Source organism: Vicugna pacos, chromosome 4 (genome assembly GCF_048564905.1).
Source record: "Vicugna pacos chromosome 4, VicPac4, whole genome shotgun sequence".
NCBI classification, from domain to species: Eukaryota; Metazoa; Chordata; class Mammalia; order Artiodactyla; family Camelidae; genus Vicugna; species Vicugna pacos.
In genome coordinates this window covers 2,969,860-2,992,366 of record NC_132990.1, presented here as the reverse complement: position 1 = coordinate 2,992,366, position 22,507 = coordinate 2,969,860, and the positions used below count along the sequence as shown (strand labels likewise).

Here is a 22,507-nt window from a genome sequence, read left to right as displayed (position 1 = left end):
CCCATGGGTTGGGCCCAGCCAGGACTCACGGGAGGTATCACCGCACCGGCCAGGGCGTCAGGCCTGGGCCTACCTCATCTGCATCTCCACGCTCAGGCTGTGGAGGAAATGTCCCGCGAAGGCCAGGCAGTCCACAGGCGTGAGTGTGGCGTAAATCCAGCCTGGGGAGACAGGGATGTGGCTGCCCCCTCAAAGCTCTCATGCCGGGCTCTCGGCAGCTACCTGGCCTGACTCCAGCCTGCTTGGGCTTGGGCTCCTGCCAACCTGCCCTCCGTGCCCCATCCACCTGGGCCCTCTGGAAGGTACCCTGGCCCCTGCCTCCGTGTAATAAGTGGGTGGGCCCTCCCGGAAGAAGAGACTGTCCGAGCTGGTCCAGTCTGTTCAATCCAGCCCTGCACGGTACAGACAGGGAAACCAAGGCCCAGGAGTTGAGGGGACTTGCTCAGACCCACGCCAGGGTCGGGTGGCCTGGCATCCCTGGTCTCCACGTGCAGGGGCAGAAAGAGACAGGGCGGAGCTGCCACACCTCCCGGGAGAGCTGGGCTCGTCTCAACATCACCCTCAGAGATGGAGCCTGAGCCAGACTTCAGGAAGTAACTGTGATTGTAGGAAACAGGGGTGAGGGCTGATCAGGAGGGACTCAGAGGAACATACATAAATAAATGGAAATGTGAGGACTTACGTTAAGACAATCAGAAAATCTGAACATTGGCTATTTGGTTATTTGGTGATAAGAAGGAACTGTTCATTTTTAAAGTATGATGACAGTATTGTAATGACGTTATTTTTAAAAGGAAATCTTACAGATTTGGTGAAATACTTATGGATAAACCAACGTGACACCTCTAAAGGGCATTCACCTGCTCATGTCTACATATGTTTGAAATGTCGAGATGAGCAAATACCGCCTCTGACAGGGTGGCTGGGCTCTCTGGGCCGGGCTCCTGGGGCCTGCATACAATCCCATGTGCCTGGCCTCCGTGAGAATGGCCAGGCTGGAGTCTGTGGGCTCTCATGGCCCCAAAGTGGCCCCAGAAGTGATCAGAGAGCAGGCCTGGCCCCAGGGCAAGGCAGTGGACCTCAGTGGTGGGGACGCAGCACGGGGACAGGGAACTCACCTGAGGGGATGAAGAGCGTCTGACCCTGCTTGAGGGTGCACTTATAACATTTGTCCACCTGGTCGGCAAAGAACATCTCACTGTGGTTGGAGGCAGACTGCCAGCGCTCGTACAGGGAGATGTTGGCCGAAGCTGGCTTGATGAGATAGAAGATCTTCTCCCCCTACCAACAAGAGGCCATTGGCAGAGCCTGTCATAGGCTGGGGGTGGGCAGAGCCCACTCAGCCCTGGGGATGCCGAGAGTCTACTGTGACCTGGGGATGGGTCCTGGCTTCAGAACCATCCTGTCCAGGCCCACCATTCCTGCCTTGGAACACTGGGACCATGGGTGCTTTCCAGTCAGAAGTCTGCGTGTCAGGAAGGTTCTAGGTACAGGAGCCCCAGCGGGTTCAGGACAACTGCCCCACTCCACAAACACACACCATGTCTCCACAGCACTGTGGGTGCCGTGGGTGCCAAGGGGAACAATGCTGTGTTCTGCTGTCTGATGAGTTACAGGAAGGCTCTGCTCTTGAAAGTGGCGTGAGTCCCAGTTGGAGACGAAAAGATGGAGCCCCTGCCAGTCCCAGTTCAGCCCTGTGCTTAGACCAGGGACATGGGGAGGCCCTCACTCACAGGGCAAACAAGGGGAAGACTTGCTCAGGGCCTCACAGGGCTGGGATCAGAAGCTGAGCCGCCCACCCTAGCCAGGCTCCAGCAGGTCTGGGGAGACCCGGGGCAGGATGGTAAGCCCAAGAATTACGGTCTCCTTTGTTCCAGCTCTTTGCCACTCAGATGTCACTGCAGCCTTGCTCCAGCCCACCCCTCATACTCCCAGTAGGTCATGCTCCCATGTCGCCTCTTCCAGGAAGTCTTCCCAGCATTGCTCTCCCTTCCCTGGACACAAGCTAGTGGTCACCACTCCAGTGGGCAGCCTCCAACTGATTCATGAACCTCAAGCTTTAGAAAAAGGCAGCACCTGTGGGCTGCTCTGGCCCTGAGGTGCTTCCCCTGCCTGCCCCACACCTCCCGAGGGTCCAGCATCTGCATCCCTTCTGTGGAGAAACAGTCTGTCCCTGCCCCACTCTACGCTGGACCGCAGACAGGCTCGCAGCCCGACAGCGCCGGGTCAGGAGGGAACCCTGCCATTGAGGCCGCGTGGGGCCCGCGGGGGCGGGGGGGCGGGGAGGGGGCGGGAGGGAGGCCCGCGGGGGCGGGGGGCGAGGCGGAGGCCCGCGGGGGCGGGGCGGAGGCGGGGGCAGAGGCCTGCGCAGCGCTCACCTTGAGCACGTGGTACCAGGCGGAGGCGCCCCCGGAGTCGATGTGGAAGTCGGTGTAGCTGTCCTTCACGCAGATCAGGCAGTACTTGGTCACCTTGGGCTTGGCCAGCAACGCGTCGTCGGGCCAGTAGTTTTCCACCCAGGACAGTTTCTTCACGATGTCAGGAGGCTCCACGAAGCTGGACATTCTGGAGACAGGGACAGGAAGAGCAGTCAGCAGTGACGGGAAGCATCGCCACGTCTGTCACGCCCCCGGGGCAGGGGAGGGGCTCTGGGACAGGCATCCCACATCTACTTCTCCACCCTGGGTTACGTGGCGTTGCTCCCATCCTACAGATGAGCAAACTGAGGTTCACCGAGGGAGAAATGAGCCCAGCTGCTGGGTGTGGCCATGGCAGGCATCTAATACTGTTCTCTTCACCCAAAGATGGGCACGGAGAAGGCCTGAGAACCATCTACCCCAGACACAACGTCCTTCCTGAAGAACCAGAAGGAGAAATTTCAGGTGGGCCCAGGCTAGTGCCACTGGGCACGATGGGGCCCTGGGAGTAAACAATTGCTCACACACAGCCCAGGTGCTTCCTGGTGTCACCTAAGGAAAATCCGCTGCTCTCCCGAGCAGATGCCTGGGTGCCTGCAGCTCCCTGCCATTCCAGGCCACTGTCAGACCAGATAAGTCATCTCCTGGGAAGATGTGAAAAGGCAAAGGCCGCCTTTGATTCAATTAAATACCACTGTCCTGGGTAGCACACTGCATCAGGAACACCCAGCTCAGCAGCCCCTGTGCGGTCACAATTCCGCCAAGATGAGAAGGGGGTCTCCATGTTCTTGCTACCTTGGGCACATCTCTGCATTCGGACAAGACTGTCACAAGTCCCAGGCCAGGCCACCTTGACCTCAACAGCCTGAGTCACAGGCCCTCCTCTTTAAACCTGCAGCATGTTCCAAACTGGTTCCGTTTCTGTCCTTCCTGCCCTGGCCCCACTCACCTGGTGTCAGAGAACTCGAGGTTGGTGAGGTTAAGGACCCGCTTGCGGTTGGTGCTGTAGTAATAGTCCACAAACTCCTTTAGCTTCATCTTGCAGTCCTTCTGCTTGGTGACATCCGTCACATCCACACTCCGCTCTGGGCCTGAGGAGGCAGCGGGACGGGGTGAGCACACCCAGGGAAGAGGGCGCGGCTCCCACCCCTTGAGGTCAGGGGCCAGGATGCGCACGGGGGATGCTCATTCACCCTTGGAAGGCCGCCCAGGGGAGGGCGGAGTGCTGCGGCTCTAACATCTGACCCCACCCCCCTCCCAACCTGCCCTGGCCGCTCCTTCCCATGGGCCACCACGGAGACCCCCGGTGCATGGGGTGGCACAGCCACAAACCTCACCTAACGAAGCCAGAGAAGCAAATAAAAATATAGGACCCAAGTAGACTTAAATTTCAGATAAACAATGAAGATGTTTTTTAGTGTAAGTATATCCCAAATAATGCATGGGACATACTTATACTTAAAAAATGTTTAAATAAAAATACTCTTGCATTTCCAGAGCACCAATGCATTATTCTGAAAATTGGTAAAGAAAAGAAAAAATGTTTATCCTACATTTTCTATAATTTGATGAGGAAAATTTCAAGGTAAAAAATTGTTAGTGAGAGAAAGAAAGTTCTGGATGACCAAGTAACTAATGAGGCAACGTTCTTTATAGAAGACTCACAACAGGAGGAGAGAGGACAGAACTGGAAAACTCGCCCTTTGCAACAGTCCTCACTGGCTGCTCAATGAGCCGAAAGGCTGCTGGAGCTTTCTGTGCACAGATGAGGCTGGACCACCCTGACCATTGAAATAACGTGACTGGGAGCACCTCTACCCGGGGAAGGAGTCCTGCCGACAACTTGAATGCAAATCCAAGCCAGCCTCTAACCACCTGTCACAGGAACTACTGGGGACCGAGGAACACAGTAAACGACACCACTGTCGTTTGGCTGACAGGGACACTGTCAGGCAAATCCTGAGTGTGAGATTTTTCCCAAATTCCAAATATGAAAGATCCTCTAGGTCAAGTCCATTTCTCCAACAAAGCAAGGGAACGGGAAGGGAGATGGGGCTGTTACAGAAGCAAAGAGACTGAAGGGACATAAAACCCAAATGCAGTGTGTGGATCTTTTTTGGATTCAAACAGCCAAATGTAAAAGCTTATGGTAAAAACGAATATGAAAATGAATATATGTATATTCATGTATGATGAAAATTGTGCTATATGCCAGAAATTGACACAACATGATAATCTGACTATAACTCAATTTTTTTTTAAAAGGTGTTTTTGAGGCAACTGGGGAGAATTTAGGTGGGTCTTAGATTTAAAAAAACTATTTTTCACATCATAGAGTACCAGAATGGAACTGATTACATTATTTTAAAAGCCATCTGTCAGCGCTGTGTTACAGAGCTGGCATGGGTGAAATGATATATGTACCAGAGATTTGGTTTCAAATACTTGGGGGAAGAGGGAGTCGGGGAGACAGGAAAATAGCAAAAGCTGGTGAGTTCTGTGACCAGTCCTGGGTGCATGGGGGTTCCCTGGTTACTTCTCTCATTTTGTGCATGTGTGTGAAAGTTGCATAATACAGAAAAATTAAGAGAAGAAAGAAAGACATTTACAGTTGAAACCTCTGGACTGTCTCCTCCCCTATGTGGTAAGCTGCTCCCCACTCCTAGAGACACAGCTGCAGGGCTGGGAGGCAGGGCAGACCTGGCCCCGTCCTTGGCCGCTGGCTGAGCCTGGGGCCTGGAAGGCAGAGCTGAGAATAGTTTGACTAGCTCCTCTTGAGGGAAGAGAAGGATGCCTGGTACCTTGCTGGCACTCATTAGCCATTAGCTAGATGTTATGACAGGGGCCACAACCTGGCAGAAGCAGCTCCAGAGGTGGTAGCTGCCAGACTAGAAAAGTGAGTCCCTTTTCGCTCCCTGCCACAAGCTGGTCGGCCTCGGGGCCACCCTCAGCCTTGGCTCCAGAGGAGAGCGCCTAGTTCTCTGGAATGCCAGTGGCTTCCGCTATGGCTTGTACAGATGATCTCATTTAATCTCTATCACCTCCTCCCCACTCAAAGGCTTTACGGATGCAGTGGGTCAGGAGTTCAGTGATGGAACACCTGTCTGAGGATGTCAGCATTTGTGTGCTCCCCTGTCGGGTGTGCAGCCAGAGCTGGCCTGGGCACTTGCCTTTTCAGGGTCTTTCCTCCTCCCCCACTGGCCACCCAGGCACCCCTGGGCACAGCCCGAGCCCCGGCAACCATGAGGGCCTCAGAGCCGAGGTCACTGCAGGGGGATGCTGACCTCTCTGTTCCAGACGACACCCCAGCACACACAAGCACATCCCTCCGCCCCGAGGTGTCCTGACAGAGGGTGTCCACAGTGCTGGGAGCTTCCAGGGGACACAAGACAGGACTGCCAAGAGCCTCAGCTAGACCGCAGAGGGATCCAGAAAAGGAGGTGGTCCGGGGGCCATGGGGAGGCATGTCCAGGGCAGACAGGGAGGCCAGCCACCTGGGTGATCCCAGGAGAGGCTGAGGAGGACACAGCACGAACCACAGGAGCAGTGGCCCACGCAGCGGGGCCCTCCCAGGCACGCCTCTCGTCAGCACCCAACAGAAATGAAATCTGCGGTTGCCCAAATGAAGGCCACCACTCAACATCCCTCATTTCGCAGGCAGAGTAACTGCAAAGGGAGGGAACCTGGGTCATCCATCATTTGGTGGGCCTTGGGGTCTCATTCTAAGAAAAGCACTAGGAATGGAGCACGGGGACCCTGAGTCACACTGGCTCACGTGTCTCCGGACACAGTCAGGGCCTAGGCGATGTATTCAGGGACTCCTGACTTGGCATCAGCAGGCCCTAGAAACCCACAACCCACACGAAGGGGAGGGCACTCACCCACGTAGTTCTCGACGTCGCTGACGTAGAAGGTGGGGGCTGGGACCGCCAGGCCCAGCCCATCTTTCTTGGGGACGAGGATGGGCTCGGTGAAGCCGTGCTCTTCCATGTAGCCCAGCGTGAGCTGGCTGCCCGGCACGCGGGCCACCACGTCTTCCGCACTGCGGGGAGGTACAAGTCCGAGGTCACGTCGGGCCCAGGTCCCAGCCCCTACGACAGGTCTGGACAGGGCCTCGGGGCTGGAGACGTGAAGCCCAAGCCCCGGCCACACACCCGCCACGGCCCCAGGAGGAGGGCCTGCCGCAGTGCCAAGCTCACGGCTCACAAGGCAGCCCTGGGGTAGACACGGCAGGGCCCCACACACTTGTCACAGACAGGAACCTTGAGGTCTGGGAGATCCAGGCACCTGCCCAGGGCTGGGGTGAGTGGAGAACGGGCACACACATCCATCCCTCCTACTACAGAAGAGGGAGGCTCCAGAGGTGTGAGCAACATCCGCCCTGCCGCTCGCCTCTTGCCCCCCACCCAATAACGTTCCTCATGGGTGCTCGGAGATCAGACCCCACATGGGGGCAGGTCCAGGACCTAAGGACACAGCAGATGGACACAAACCCCTTTGCAGAGAGAAGCCACCCTCTAGACAAGCCGAGCACAGAACCCACGGGTGGGGTGGGCTGGTGGTCAGCAGCCTTCCTGCTTCCCTTTGTGCTGGACACTGTGCTGGGCTTGTGGTGATGCTGGAGAGGGGTTTTCATCAGATGAGTGTGCAAGGCCGTTAGCCCACAGCTGAGGGCATGCTGTGGCGGACACAGCAGGAAACAGCGTCAGACTGGGCCTGCAGAAGCCTGGGGGAGCAGGCGTGATGGGGGTCAGGGCTCTGAGAAGAAATGTACCAGCAAAGGTCTTGGAGGGAGGAGGATTTGGCAAATGTGAGGAATGAGAAGAAGCCTGGGTGGCTGGGGTAGGGCGGGGCCAAGCACCCAAGGTGAGGAGGTGGGTCAGGCCGCCTCATGCCAAGAGCACTGGGAGCCACTGGACAGCTTGAGCAGGACAGTGACAATCAGAGGTTCATCTGGCTGCTACGCAGATGGACAGTGGACAGGAGCAGGGCCAGGGCAGGCAGGGCCACCATGGAGGAGGAGGCTCAGCACGCAGTGCCTGGACTGAAAGGTGGCAGTGCCAGGGAGATGGCAGACTCGGAAGACCATACAGGGGTGGGAGGAGAACAGAGGGAGGCACAGGTGAATAGCTGAGGGACTGGCCTGAGTGACCAAGGGCCAGGAGCCATTGACTGAGGCCTGGAAGAGGGACAGGAGTGGGGGTGGGGACAGAGCCAGGGCTGAGTAGGGACACACTTGGTGGGACTGGCCAGTGGATGCACCAGTTGGGCAGACAGGTCAGGAGCTCAGAGAGATTAGTGGCTGGAGAAAGAAGCTGAGGAGTGGCTGACCAAGGTACAATCTATGAGGCCAGGGAAACAGATGGTGGGGAGCGAAAGCAGAGTTCCTCAGGGAGAGCAGTCAGCAGGGGAGGAGGCTGGGCAGACAGAGGAGAGCCAGCAGACACGGAGTCACAGTCTCCGTGGAGGACAGGACGCAAGGAGGGAGGGGCCGCACCACTGCTACATTTTGACAAGGGTCAGTTAAGGTGAGGCCTGGAGAGTGATCCTTGGGTTTGACTCCATGGTGACAGAGTGTTAGGGATAAACCAGAAGGTGAGGAAGAGAAGGAACGTGAGAGGCGCTGGGAATACTGGGAACAGCGCAGACAGCTGTGGAAGCCAAAGGCAGAAGGTCGTCCTTGATACACTGGAATCCCAAGCTCTCATCTCACTGAAGAGAGTTCCAAATTCACACAACACCCATGCATTGGGTCTGGAACTGCGAAACCCATGAGGACCCAGCAAGAGGCAAAGACAAAACCACCCTTTGGGGGCAGCCAGTATGCCCTGGGAAAGGATGCCCTCTGAGGGTCACGCCTCACAGAGGAGGTGAACTGCCCAGGGGTAGAGCCTACAGATTCATCTGCCAAGAAAAGTAGACCCCAAGAGCTGAGGATAACAGGATGATTGAAAAGGGGGCTTTAAGACAAATATATTACACACATTCAAAGGGATAATGAGAGGAAAAGGCAAAGAAAAGAGCAGGAGGGGGAAAGAATAGGCAACACTGAAAAGTAATATGCATTTTGAAAACCATAATACGATGACTGAATTTTTTAAAAACTCAGTAGATTCATTAAATGGGAGCTGATTGAAAAAAATTGGGTTTTTGATTTAAAAAATAACATAAGAGAATGGGAAAGAAGTGCTATTAAAAGAGAAAATAGAACATTTTCCAGAACTGAGATAAAATATGACATCTCAAATTAAAAGAGCTTCCTTGAGTCCTGACCAGGATATATAAAAAGAAATGCACGTTAGAGGCACTGCAGCATATCCGTGCTACATCAAAAGTGAGGCGACAGTGGGGCTTCGAGATGGTGGAATAAAAGGATGCGGGGCTCACCTCCTCCCACAAAAACATCAAAAATACATCTACTTGTGGAGTAATTCTAATAATTCTCACAGAAAACCTACTGAACTCTGGCAGAAGAACTTACACTAGCAAAGCTACAAAAAAAATAAAAAAACTCCTTGTAACCAGGTAAGATTTAAAAAAAACGGAAAAAGAAGAAGCAGGACCAGTACCTGCGCACCCAGGAGGAAGCGGTAAAGAGGAAGAGTTCCCTCGCCCTGGGAAGACCCTTCATCAGCGGGGAGATTAGTTGGGACAGAAAGGGAGCTTCAGGGGCTCAGAGGAGACCACTGCAGCCACGTCACTGACCAGAACAGAGAGAAACTGGGGCCAAGGGTGCAGGCCACCGTGCAGCTCCCCAGCCCAGCACTCGAGCTGCTGTGTGTTGGGGCTGGGCACTGAAGCTGGGCATTAAACGACAGACCTGGGGTTGGCTTTGCAGAGACAGCCTGAAGGAGCTAGAGTGGGGTGTGGGCTGAAACTGGGAGTGTGTGCAAGGGAGCCTGGGGCTGCCATAAAAAGCCCCACTGTTAGCACTTGCTTGCAAGCAGAGGGACAGGACCCCACCATAGTAGCATCTGTCTCAGTGTGCTCACAGGGTGTGGTCCTGCCATAAAAGCCCCACTGAAATGAGGGGAGGGGTGGGACCCCACCAGAGTGGTCTCTTTCTCGGTTTGCCCTCAGCTAGGGTGGCTCCACCTCTGGGAGCTCTGACAGGGAACAGTCACTGACAGGTTATCCCCAGTAGAAGAGAAGCTGAGGTCTGGGCCTACTCCCAAGGGTCGCATGAAGGTGAGGGCTGAGCCCTGTCCTGGGCATCTTTGGCAGATTCATAGCCCTGGTGCCTCTGTGGACTTGGTGTCTGTGGGACATCCCAGCGGAAAGCTGGTGCATGGCTGGGGTAGGTCTGCATTACAGGTGGCCATGCACACATGGAGGCAGGGCTGGGGGCTGGGCTGACCCTGTTGTCCATGGTGGATCCAAGCGCACAACTACAGGTGACTATGGCAGGTCTTGGTGCCTGACTTCAACAGATCTGCCCTGGTGACTTTGTGAGCACAGTGCCTGAGGGGCACTGAGGCAGGCTGTCTGCATTGCCATGACTGAGGCGGGGTTGAGGGCAGCACCAAAAAGAGTGTATGTTGTGTATGTTGTAAGCTCGCACAGTAGGTGACAGGCAGCACCACAGAGGGCACTTCCCTATGACAACTCCTGTGAAGGAGTATCCAGCAGCTCCTGTCCCAGCAGCAGCACCGCCCAATCCCACCCTGCCTCACACAGCAGCTCAGAAATGGATCTGGGGGCCCCTACTCCAACAGCTGAGGAGCAGAGCTCGCCCCGACAGGGCTGTGACAACCACAAAGCAAAGAAGAGGCCCCTTCAAACCCCAGTGCAGGCTCTGGTCACCACAACACCAGTCACACCCCCTATCAAGGGGGTAACAGCCAGTGCACACAGAGGAAAGACGTGGCAGCCGTGCATACTAAAAACAGCCCTCATAACAAAAATGTTAGAAGCACGCAGGTTACACAGGGACACGCCCACATAAAAGCAGCCCTTCAAGACCACAGTAGATAACCGTTACTCATAAATCCACAGAGTCAGAGAGATCTAAGTAAAATGAAGAAGCAGAGAAACGACTCACAGTTAAAATAACAAGAGAAATCCCCTGAAAGACAATTAAACAGACCTCTCTAGTCTACCAGATCTCAAGTTCAAAAAGAAAATAATAAAAATACTGAACAAATTAAGAAAGGCTATCAATAGAAATGCAGATGATTATAAAAAAGGAACTAGAAACTAGAAAGAGGAACCAATTAAAATCAGCTCATCTGCCAACATGAAAGCCAAGCTAACGGCAATAAGTCACAGACTAAATAACGTAGAAAAACGAATAAGTGATCTGGAAGATACAATAGTGGAAACCACTCAATCAGAACAGCAAATAGAAAAACAAATGAAAAAAAGTGAAAGCAATTTAAGAGACCTACGGGTATACAGACCTAATATAAAGCATGCCAATCTATGCATACAGTGGGTCCCAGAAGGAGAAGAAAGAAAAATGGGGGTTGAAAACATGTTTGAAGAAATTATGGCTTCCCAAAACTAGAGAAGGAAACATGTCCAGGTATAGAAAGCACACAGGGTTCCAAACAAGATGAACCCAGACAGACCTATACCAAGACATACTATAATTAAAATTGTAAAAGTTAAAAATTAAGAAAAGATTTTAAAGGCAGCAAAAGAAAGACAGTTAGTTACAAGGAAACCCCCCACAAGGCTATCAGCTGATTTTTCTACAGAAATGTTGCAGGCCAGAAGAGAATGGAAAGATATATTCAAAGTCCTGAAAGAGAAAACTTGCAACTTAGGATACTCTACCCAGCAAGACTATCATTTAGAATAAAAGGAGAGAGGAAGAATTTCTCAGGCAAGCAAAAATTAAAAGAATACAGCAATACTAAACCTATTCTAAAAGAAACATTGAAAGGTCTTCTTTAAATAGAAAAGAAGCAAGAATCTACAGAATAGAGAAGATCACATTTGGAAATGCAATGATAACTATAACAGCAGATGAATAAACATGAAGCAGTAAAAGAAGACATCAAAATCATAAAATGTGGAGAGAGGAGTAAGAAAATGTAGATTTTTTCTTTTTTGTTTTTTTAGAATGTGTATGAGCCTATATGATTACCACTCTAAAACAAGTAGAGTAATGGGTTAACATACTTGAAAAACAGGCTACTCACAAATCAAAAACACACAATAGAGTCATAAAAACCAAAAAGAAAATAAACGAAGTGTGACATGAAATAAAATCATCAAACCACAAAAGGAAAAACAAAGAGAAAAAGGAACAAATAAATACAAAATCAACTGGAAAACAAGGTAAAAATGGCGATAAACATATCTGTCAATAACTACCTTACACATCAATGGACTAAATGCTCCAATCAAAGGACAAACAGTGGTAGATTATATAATAAAACAAGAACCTATAAAATGCTGCCTACAAAAACCCACTTTAGGGAGAAGAATGCACAAATACTGAAAGTGAGGAGATGGAAAAAGATATTTCATGCAAATGGAAATGACAAGAAAGCAAGGGTAGCAATACTCATATCACAAAATAGACTTTAAAATAAAGGCCACAAAGAAAGATAAAGAAGGACACTATATAACGGCAAAAGGGCCAATACAAGAAAAGGATGTTACACTCCTTAACATATATGCACCTAGCATAGGAGCATCTAAATACATAAAACAAATGCTAACAGATACAAAGGGAGAAATTGATGGGAATACAATAATAGCAGGAGACTTTAATACCCCACTAACATCAATAGACAGATCTTCCAGAGAGAAAATCAATAAAGCAACAGAAATCCTAAATGACACAATAGAACAGTCAGATTTAATTGATATTTTCAGGACATTACATCCAAAAAAACAAAACAAAAACAAAAATAAAAACAGAATATACATTCTCTTCAAGTGCACATGAAACATTCTCTAGGATAGACCAGAAACTCAGACACAAAACAAGCCTCAGCAAATTTAAGAGGGTAGAAATTATCCCAAGCATCTCTTCTGACCAAAATGGCATGAAACTAGAAATCAACCACAGAAAGAGGAATGAGAAACAAATGATTGCATGGAGACTAAACAAAATGCTATTAAAAATTTTTTTAAGTTACTGAAAAAAAAACCTAATGGGTCAATGATGAAATCAAAGAGGAAATTAAAAAATACCTTGAAACAAATGACAATGAAAGCACAACCACACAAAATCTATGGGATGCAGCAAAAGCTAAGAGGAAGTTCATAGCAATAGAGGCTTAATATCTCAAATAAACAACATAACCAACCACCTGTAAGAATAAGAAAAAGAAGAAACAAAACTAAACTCAGCAGAAGGAAGGAAAAAATAAAGATCACAGAGGAAATAAATAAAATAGAGATTTTAAAACAATATAAAAATCAATAAAACCAAGTTCTAGTTTTATTTTGAAAAGATAAACAAAATCAACAAACCTCTGGCCAGGCTCAGCAAGAAGGAAAGAGAGAGGATACAAATAAACAAAATAAGAAATGAAAGAGGAGTAATGACAACCAATATCACAGAAATACAAAAAACCATAAAAGGATATTATGAACACTTAAATGCCAATAAATTGGATAACCTAGAAGAAATGGACAAGTTTCTAGAAACACACAGCCCACCAAAACTGAATCAAGAAGAAATAGATCATCTGAACAGACTGATCACTGTAAGTGAAATAGGATCTTTAATTATAAAACAATTCCCTGCAAACAAAAGTGCAGGACCAGAAGGCTTCACTGGGGAATTCTACCAAACATACAAAGAAGAACTTATACCAATTATTGTCAAAATCTTCCAAAATACTGAAGAGAAGAGAAAACTCCCAAACTCATTCTATGGCAACTAACAACCTGATAGAAACCAGACAAAGACTCTACCAAAAATGAAAATGACAGGCCAACATTTTGATAAACATAGATGCAAAAATTCTCAACAAAATATTAGCAAATTAAATCCAACAACACATAAGAAAGATCATATACCACAATCAAGTTGGTATCAACCCAAGGTCACAAAGATTGTTCAACATACACAAATTAATGTGATACACCACATCAACAAAAGATAGGACAAAAACCACATGATCATCTCAATAGATGCAGAAAAAGCACTTGATAAAATTCAACATTCATTCATTATAAAAACTCTTAACAAGTGGGTATAAAGGAAACATATCTCAACATAATAAAAGCTATTTACGACAAACCCACTGCCAACATAATACTCAATAGTGAAAAGCTAAAAGCCTTCCTGTTAAATCTGGAACAAGATAAGGATGCCTATTCTCACCACTTCTATTCAATATAGTATTAGAAGTCCTAGCCATAGCAATCAGACAAGAAAAAGAAATAAAAGGGATTCAAATTGTCAGAGAGGAGATAAAATGCTTGCTATATGCCGATGACATGATATTATATCTAGAAAACCCTGAAGACACCACACAAAAACTACTAGAGCTGATAAACAAATTCAGCAAGGTAGCAGGATTAACATACAGAAATCTGTTGCATTTCTTTATACTAATAATAAAATATCAGAAAGGGAAAGTAAAAAACTAATCCCTTTAAAAATCACATCAAAAAAATAAAATACTTACGATAAACCTGACCAAGGAAGTGAAAGACTTATATGCTGAGCACTATAAAACACTGATAAAGGAAATTAAATATGACTTATAGAAAGTGAGGGATATCCCATGCTCTTGGATTGAAAGAATTAATATTGTTAAAATGGCTATACTACCCAAAAAATCTACCAACTTAATGCCAGCCCTATAAAAATACCCAGGACATTTTTCACAGAACTAGAACAAATAATCTTAAAATTTATATGGAATCACATAAGACCCAGAATTGCCCAAGCACTACTGAAGAAAATTAAGGAAGCTGGAAGCATAACTCTCCCAGACTTCAGAAAACACTACAGAGCTACAGTAATCAAAACAATGTGGTAATGGCACAAAAACAGACATATGGAACAATGGAACAGAATGCAGGGCTCAGAAATAAACCCACACCCCTACAGTCAATTAATCTTTGACAATGGAGGTAAAAATATACAATAGAGAAAAGACAGTCTCTTAGGCAAGTGGTGTTGGGAAAACTGAACAGCCTCATATAAATCAGTGAAGTTAGAACACTCCCTCACAGCATACACAAAAATAAACTCAAAATGGCTTAAAGACTTAAACATAAGACAAGACACCATAAACCTCCTAGAATAGAACATAGACAAAACATTCTCTGATATAAATTGTAGCAATGTTCTCCGAGGGCAGTCTAACCAGGCAATTAAAAAAAGCAAAAATTAATAAATGGGACATAATTAAATTTATAAGCTTTCGCACAGCAAAGGAAACTGTAAACAAAACAAAAAGACAAGCTATGGACTCAGAGAAAATATTTGCAAACAATGAGACTGACAAAGGCTTAATTTCCAGAATATACAAACAGCTCATACAACTCAATAACAAAAAAAAAACAACTCAATCAAAAATGGGCAGAAGACCTAAACAGACAGTTCTCCAATGAAGACATACTAATGGCCAATAGGCACATGAAAAAATGCTCAGTATTGCTAATTATCAGAGAAATGCAAATCGAAACCACAAAATCACCTCATATTGGTAAGAATGACCATCATTAAAAAGTCCACAAAGGATAAATGCTGGAGAGGCTGTGGAGAAAATGGAACCCTCCTACACTGTTGGGGGGAATGTAGTTTGGTGCAGCCACTATGGAAAACTGTATGGAGATTCCTTAAAAAACTGAAAACAGACTTACCATATGATCCAGCAATTCCACTCTTGGGCATATACCCAGAGGAAACTCTAATAGGAAAAGACATCTGCCCCGCAATGTTCATAGCAGCACTATTTACAATAGCCAAGAATGGAAGCAACCTAAATGTCCACTGAAGGATGAATGGATAAAGAAGATGTGGTGTATACACACACACACACACACACACACACACACACACACACACACACACACACAATGGAATACTACTCAGCCATTAAAAAGAATGAAATAATGTCATTTGCAGCAACACAGATAGAACTAAAGATTATCATTACTAAGTGAAGTAAGTCAGAAAGAGAAAGATAAATATCATATGATATCATTCACATGTAGAATCTAAAAGAACTTATTTACAAAGCAGAAACAGACTCACAGACAGAAAACAAACTTATGGTTACTGGAGGGGAAGGGGGCAACATATAAATTAGGGGTTTGGGATTTGCAGATAAATACTACTATAGATAAAATAGATAAATAACAAGTGTCTACTGTATAGCACAGGGAACTGTATTCAATATCTTGCAATAACTTATAATGATAAAGAATGAAAAAGGAAATATGTATATGTTTATTAACTCAATCAATATGCTGTATACCAGAAACTAACATAACATTGTAAATCAACTATACTTCAACTTTAAAAAATGAAAAGACACGCTCAAAAGCTTTCAGATCAAAAAACAGATTATTTACCAAAAATGAAACCAAACAGAATAAAAACTCTAGCAACTAAAATGACAACAGAAATCCCATCAATAACACGAGATGTTAAAAGACAGCAAAGAAATATTTCCAGAAAATCCGAGGAAAGTAACTTTTACCCTAGAATTTTAGGTCCATTTTAGAAAATTAGAATCATGCAAGAATAAGAACGAAATTAAAACATTTTCAGACATAGAGAATATTTTTATAGGCCTTTTCTGAAAGTACCACTAGAGGATATAATTCAACAAAAAGGAAAACAAATCTAGAAGAAAGGAGTGGGATTCAAGGAGTAACGGAAAATTGATTTACAGATTCCACAGAATTCCTACCACAATCCCAGGGGATTACTTTGCAGAAACTTGACATACTGAACTTGAAATGCTGAAATAAATGCAAGGCACTCAGATGACCAAAACAGACTTTAAAAAGAACAAATCTGAAGGACACATCCTAGTTTCAAAATTCACAAAGCTACAGTAATCAAGACTGTGTGGTACTGGCATAAAGAGAGACATATGGATCAGTGGAACAGAACTATGTCCAGAAATAAACTGAAACATCTATGGTCAATTGCTTTTCATCAAGAGAGCCAAGATAATTCAATGGCAAAAGAACAGTCATTTCAATAAATGGTGCTGGGACAACTGGATATCCACATACAAAAAAAAAGAAGTTGGAGCCTTACCTCACACCATAAAGAAAAATTAACTGAAAATGGGTTAAAGATCTAAATCTAAGAGCTAAAACTTTTAGACATGGGCATAAACTGTGGCCTTAACCTTGGCAATGGTTTCTTACATTAGACAATAAAAGCACAAGAAATGGAAGAAAAAAAACAAATAAATTAGACTTCATCAAAATTAAAACCTTTTACACTTCAGAGGACACCAACGAAGTGAAAAGACAACCCACAAAACAAAAGAAAGTATTTGCAAATCATATCTTGGATAAGGGACTTATATCTAAAATATATAAAAAACTCAATACTAAAAAGATAAGAAAAAACTTTTAATGGGCAAAGGACAAATGGCCAATAAGGACATGAAAAGGTGCTCAACATCACTAGTCATCAGGGAAATTCAGATTAAAACCACAGTGAGAGGCAACTTCATACCTACAAGGATGGTTGAAATCAAACCATCAGATAGTCGGATAATAACAAGTTCTGGTGAGGACGTGGAGGCTGCTGGCGAGGAAGGAAAGTAGTACACCCACTTTAGAAACAAGTCTGGCAATTGCTCAATGAAATTGAGTAACTCCTAAAAATGAAAATATACATCCAAACAAAACATTTTACAAGAACATTTATAGTAGAATTCTTCACAGTAGCCAAAACCCAGAAATAATCCAAATGTCTATCAGCTGATGGTCTATCCATACAATGGAATATTATTCAGCCATAAAAAGGAGCAAAGCATTGAGATTTGCTACACCAGAGATGAACCTTGAGGGCTTTATTCTAAGTGAAATAAGCCAGTCACAAAAGGGCCACATATTATATGATTCCACTTAGATGAAATGTTCAAAATAGGCAAATCTACAGTGACAGAAAGCAGATTAGCAGTAGGCCCGGGAAGAGAAGGGAGAGGGATGGGGTTTCTTTTGGAGGTGATGAAAATGTTCTAAAACTAACTGCTGGTGGTGCATAGATCTGTGAATACACTGAATTGTACCCTTTAAATAGATGGATAGTATGGTATCTGAATTATATCTCAATAAAGATGGGGGAAAGGAAATAAAAGAGAAAGAAGCCAGAGGGAAAAATACCTTACCCACAGAGGAGCAAGGATAAGAGTTGCGCTGAGTTTCTCATCAGAAACCATGCACTCAAGTAGAGAATGGGGTGAGACATTTAAAGCGTTAAAAGAAAACCCCACCAACTTAGAATTCTGTGTCCATCAAATTACCCTTCAAAAGTGAAGAAGTAAAGACTCTGTCAAATAAAAATTGTCCTGCAGCCATGAAGGGCGAAGGGTGGTGCGGAGAAGCTGTCTCTACAACTGCACAGATGCGCGGTCAAGGTGCCCCTTTCTCACCAGAAGCCGCTCCCAACGGCCCTGATCCTGCCCTCAGCCCACATGCAGGACAAGGGTGTGCAGTGGGTGGGGGACATTCTAGGAAGGCCTAGGGACTCCCCGGGGCCATGGGCACAGAGGAAAGCCACAGCAGTTTGACACCAGCACCTGCCACATCCAGAGGGTGGTGTCAGGCTGGATACCCACTCCTTATCTATAAAATGGGGACAGTGGCCTCTCCTTTAGGAAGGTTCCATGGGAAGGGCCACACCAGGTGGGGATGGTAGGTCCTGTCCTCCCCAGGCTGCGCCCAGAGCCCAGAGGAAGAGGGTCGCCAACACCTGTCCACGGAGGCGCTGAGAAGGGAGAGGGCAGCCCCCGTGCCGGGAGCACGTGGGGTTTTGGCCACTGTGCTGCCCCCCTGGGGGGAAGCTCAGGGCCCTGGAGCCCCCGTGGGGGTGCACGCCCCGGCCTAGGAGGGAGCGGGCAGGCCAGAGAGGGAACGGCTGCCGCCTGCCCACCTGGGAAAGGTCCGACTCCGCAGCTCCTTGATGAAGAGCTGGCTGCCGTTCTGCACGGGCTTCACGTCGGGCGTCTGCCCTGGGCCGTGTTTGTGCCAGGTCCGCTTCTTCTTCACTGTGGGGGACACAGGAGGCAGCGCGTCACCCGCAGTCCTCCCCAAGCCTCCCGGACCCAGCTGGGAGGACAGCCACCATGAGCGCCACAAGGCTCAGACCTCCTCAGAGACAGAGTCCTCGGGGCTCCCTGGCCCTGCGCCGTCACGTGGTCAGGTCCCACCCTCCCCATCCTCAGGTCAAGGCCCCCACCCGCCCCACACCTCCCGACCTGCCGGTTCACTTGATGGTACGCAAAAGCTGGGGTCTCCTGGGACCCCTCCCCACTGAGCGCTCAGTCTGCCGAGAACTCATCAGAGGCATCTCCCGAGAAGGTCCCACCAAGGCTTGCTATTCAGGACACCTCCGGCCCGGCCTCCCCTCAGACGGGCCCTCCAATAGCACAAACCCTGTCCCTCCCAGCTGGGACCTTCACTGCCCTGACGGCCCACAGCTCACAGGCAGGGCAGGCCAGAGCCCCCTGCTGCACCGGCTGCCCTCCCCACCCCCAAGTCACGTCTTCCTCACACCCCTCTTCGCCATCGCCTGTGCCCACCACTGCCTGCCCGCCCCTCAGGCTGCCCAGTTCTCACGCTGGCTCCCAGGGCGCTGGGCATGCACCCTCCCCTACCGGGCTGTGACATGTGCACACACACGTACACACACGTGCACATGCACATGCCCCTCGCAGACTGACAGGCAGGTGCACACTAGCACACGCATACAAGCACGCACGCACACTAACGTACAGCCCTACTGGACTGTGAGAGCCCGGAGGGAGGGGAGCTATCTCCCTGATGCCCTCGCCCCCATTCAGGGCAGCCACAGGCCACTCGGTGAGTGAGGACAGGCCAGGTGTGGGGACCCATCGCTGGGGGCTGCTGGGCAGGGTTTGAAACAGGCTGACCCTCGGGCAGAGATGAGACTGGACGCGAGGGAGAGCTGGCGGTGCCGTCAGGGTGCCTGTCCTTCACGGATGAGAACATGGAGGGGACTGCAGTCCTCCTGCGTCTTGGCGGTTGTGGGGATGAAGCAAGCTGATGGCTACCCCTGAGCAGGACCTGCCTAAGGCAGGATGGGGAAGGCTGGTGGCTGAGCTGACCTCGGTTCCAAACTGCCACCCCTTCCCTGTCTCATCAAGTCATAACTCCTTGAGACTGTCTCCTACAACAGGGGATATTTAATCATGCCTGGTCTCCAAGACCAAGGTGTGGGTGGACATTACGGAAATCTGGCAAGGTCCTGCAAAGGGAGGGCCGGAGCTGGGACTTCCAGATCCAGATCCAAAGGGCTCAGGGTCACCTGCCCAGATCTTTCTTGCCAGCTATCTTGTAGCTGTGTGACCCTAGGCAAGTTACTGGGTATCTCTGTGCCTCATTATTAATGCTAATCCTGGCCTCCTGGACTCCTTGTGAGATGAGCGCTTGGTATTCCACCTGCCCCACAGAGCTCTGCCAGGCACCACTGCACCAGCTCAGGCCCCTGAGCGCAGAGCGGGCACTGAGGAAGATTTGTGGATGGATGGTGTCTCCCCAGTGCCACACTGGTTCCTCAGTCCAACCCATGTCCTTTGATACCCAACAGAGACCCGCAATGCCAGGAGGAAAACTCCCCACTGCCCTCCTGTTACTCCATCTCAGGCATGTTCTTCTGTAAATTTGCAAGCACTTGCTGACCAGCTCAGCTCTGCACAGAGGTCACCAAGGCCGGGGGTGGTGGCCTGGGGGTCATCCCTGCTTCTTAAAGTGCTTTGTAAAGAGCCCAGCTGGCTTGGTTGGGAAGGGGGTGCCCATGGCCAAGGCAGGGCCCTGGAGGAAGGGGAAACCTCGATGAAACAGCCTCAACATCGTCATCCTTTGTCGCTGCTGCACGTGCCTGAATCCTTCTGTGCGGGGCGCAGTGGGGCCCGCAGGGAAGAGCCGGCTGGTCCAGAACGGGCACCGAGCCCTGTGAACAAGTGCTCCTGGGGCACCATGTGTGCAAAGAGCTTTAGAGTTTACAAGGTGCCCCACTCCATCCCAAGAAGGGCCCGAGGAAACGGAGGGAGCTGTGTGTGTCCACGGAGGGGTGGAGTGGAACTTGGCGAGTCTAGTTTCTTGGATCCAGGCTGTCCACACGAAGCAGGGAGTGTCCCTGACTGCCCCCAGTGGGAGGTGAACCTGGCTCGTAGTGGAGCGTCCCACTTACAAGGGGGCCCAATGAATTCAGAGATTTGAGGAGGGGGTGAAAAGGGAAGCCCAGGATGCACTCTGGCAGCTGTGACAAAGCAGACAGGAGAGGCCACAACCCAGCTGGGGAGGCTGACAGAGACAGGCAGTCCCTGTGCAGAGCAGGGAGGGGCGGAGGGGAAGGGAGGTGCTTTGGAGGTCAGCAGGGTTGGGGTGGCCGCATCCTCCCCAGCTGCTATTCCCTCCAGCACTAGCTCATCTGGCACAGCCCTCTGGCTTGAGGATGCCTTCCCTGGCTCCTGCACCTGCCTCACGCCCCTTCCCGAGAGGCAGGGTGATCTTCAGGGCAGCCCCACTTCTAGGGACAAGACCAAGGCTGCAGCCTTACCCTCCCCTCGGAAGGTACACAGAGGCCCAAGGAGGCAGCCCTCCCAGTGTGGAGTGCCCGGTGCCAGAAGGCCACCTGGGGAAACCGAGTCTCGGAGGGGCAGGAGGCCGAGCGACAGCAGACACGCAGGGGAGCAGCGGGCAGCAGGACAAGCCAGCAGCACCCCCATGTGCCTGCCCAGAGCGGGGCCTGAGAAGGCCATGCTGACCAGGGGCCAGGGGCAGTCCTGCCCTGGGCCGGCTTGGGCCTTCTGGGCCCTCACTCGGGGCTGGGCAGCTCCTAGCATCTCATGGAGAGGCTGGAACACACCAGACACTGTGACGGGAGCAGGTGTGCTGGGGCACCAGCCAGAGGTGAAGCTGTGAGGCAAGGTGCAAGCTCCACAGGGCTACCTCCGAACCCCTTGCAGCCCTGGCTGGTGGGTTCCTTCCCTCCCCGGGCCCATGACCCCCCCAGAGCCCAGAGGCTGACCCTTGTCCTGCCTGTGGTACCCCAAAACACCCTCTGACAAGGCGCCCTGAAGTTGGCTGCCCATCAGGAAGGCTGGTGGGGGCTCGGTGGGCCCCCTGGAGCACGGGGGCAACAGGTGTGCCTAAGGCATTTAGTACCAGGGCCCTGCCAGCCTCTGAGCGTGGCTCACCTCACCCCACGGGGTGAGACAGTAAGAAGTGAGTGAGGGAAGTAACGTCTAGAGCAGGCCCAGAGCTAACAGGAGGCAACGCTAGCACTCAGAACCACTTTAAGGGCCATGTCACCTGCCTCCCATGCGCCTTCGTGTCAATGAGGATACCTTGTCAAGTTCCCACCTCAAATCTCTGTGAATTGGGTAAACCTGTGGGCCCGCGGGTCACAGGCCAAAATCAGTCCAAGCGACAGGTGGCGACAGCAGGGGGAGAGAACCCTGCCATCTCATGAAGACAGGGCAAATCTGGGGGATGTGGCCTCGGTTCAGCTCGTTCTGGGACCCTGCCCCCATCCCATCCTGGTCCTCTCCCTCCTGTCTTCGCCTTGCTGTGTTCACCACAACCCCCTCTCAAGGCCAGGGCCAGGAAGGGAGGCAGGCCCACATGCTCGAGTGTCCCCCAGGCGCACAGGGGCATCCAAGGGCCTCACTCTGGAAGGTGTGACCAAAGTCGACGTGGCAAAAACCAACCAGTGTTTCACAGACAGGCTCCGTCAGGGCACAAACACGTGTGAGATGAATGGTGACGGGCAATCTGAGAGCACCCACTGGCGGAAGGTGCTAGAATCTGTGCCTTTGTCCCTGGCGGGCTCCATAACGGCAGGAAACGTCTGATTCACAGAATTTGTGAGGCACGTATGCGCGCACGTGTGTGCACACACACAGCCAGGGAAGGGCTGCCAGGTCCCGCCGGGCTGCTGTCCACGCTGCTGC

The 22,507-nt window shown here is 49.6% G+C and overlaps 1 protein-coding gene across 3 annotated transcripts in view; it reads right to left on the bottom strand.

Moving 5' to 3' along the window:
• PHF2 (PHD finger protein 2) overlaps positions 1-22,507 on the bottom strand; it is an 88,976-nt gene that overhangs the window by 19,428 nt on the left and 47,041 nt on the right. For all 3 annotated transcript variants that reach the window (XM_072959126.1, XM_072959125.1, XM_072959124.1), the window contains exons 3-8: positions 18,463-18,577; positions 6,299-6,459; positions 3,367-3,508; positions 2,379-2,565; positions 1,119-1,281; positions 74-161 (exon numbers count right to left, since the gene is read on the bottom strand). In XM_072959126.1, coding sequence (XP_072815227.1) covers positions 74-161; positions 1,119-1,281; positions 2,379-2,565; positions 3,367-3,508; positions 6,299-6,459; positions 18,463-18,577 — 856 coding nt within the window. The remainder of the gene's footprint in view (positions 1-73; positions 162-1,118; positions 1,282-2,378; positions 2,566-3,366; positions 3,509-6,298; positions 6,460-18,462; positions 18,578-22,507) is intronic.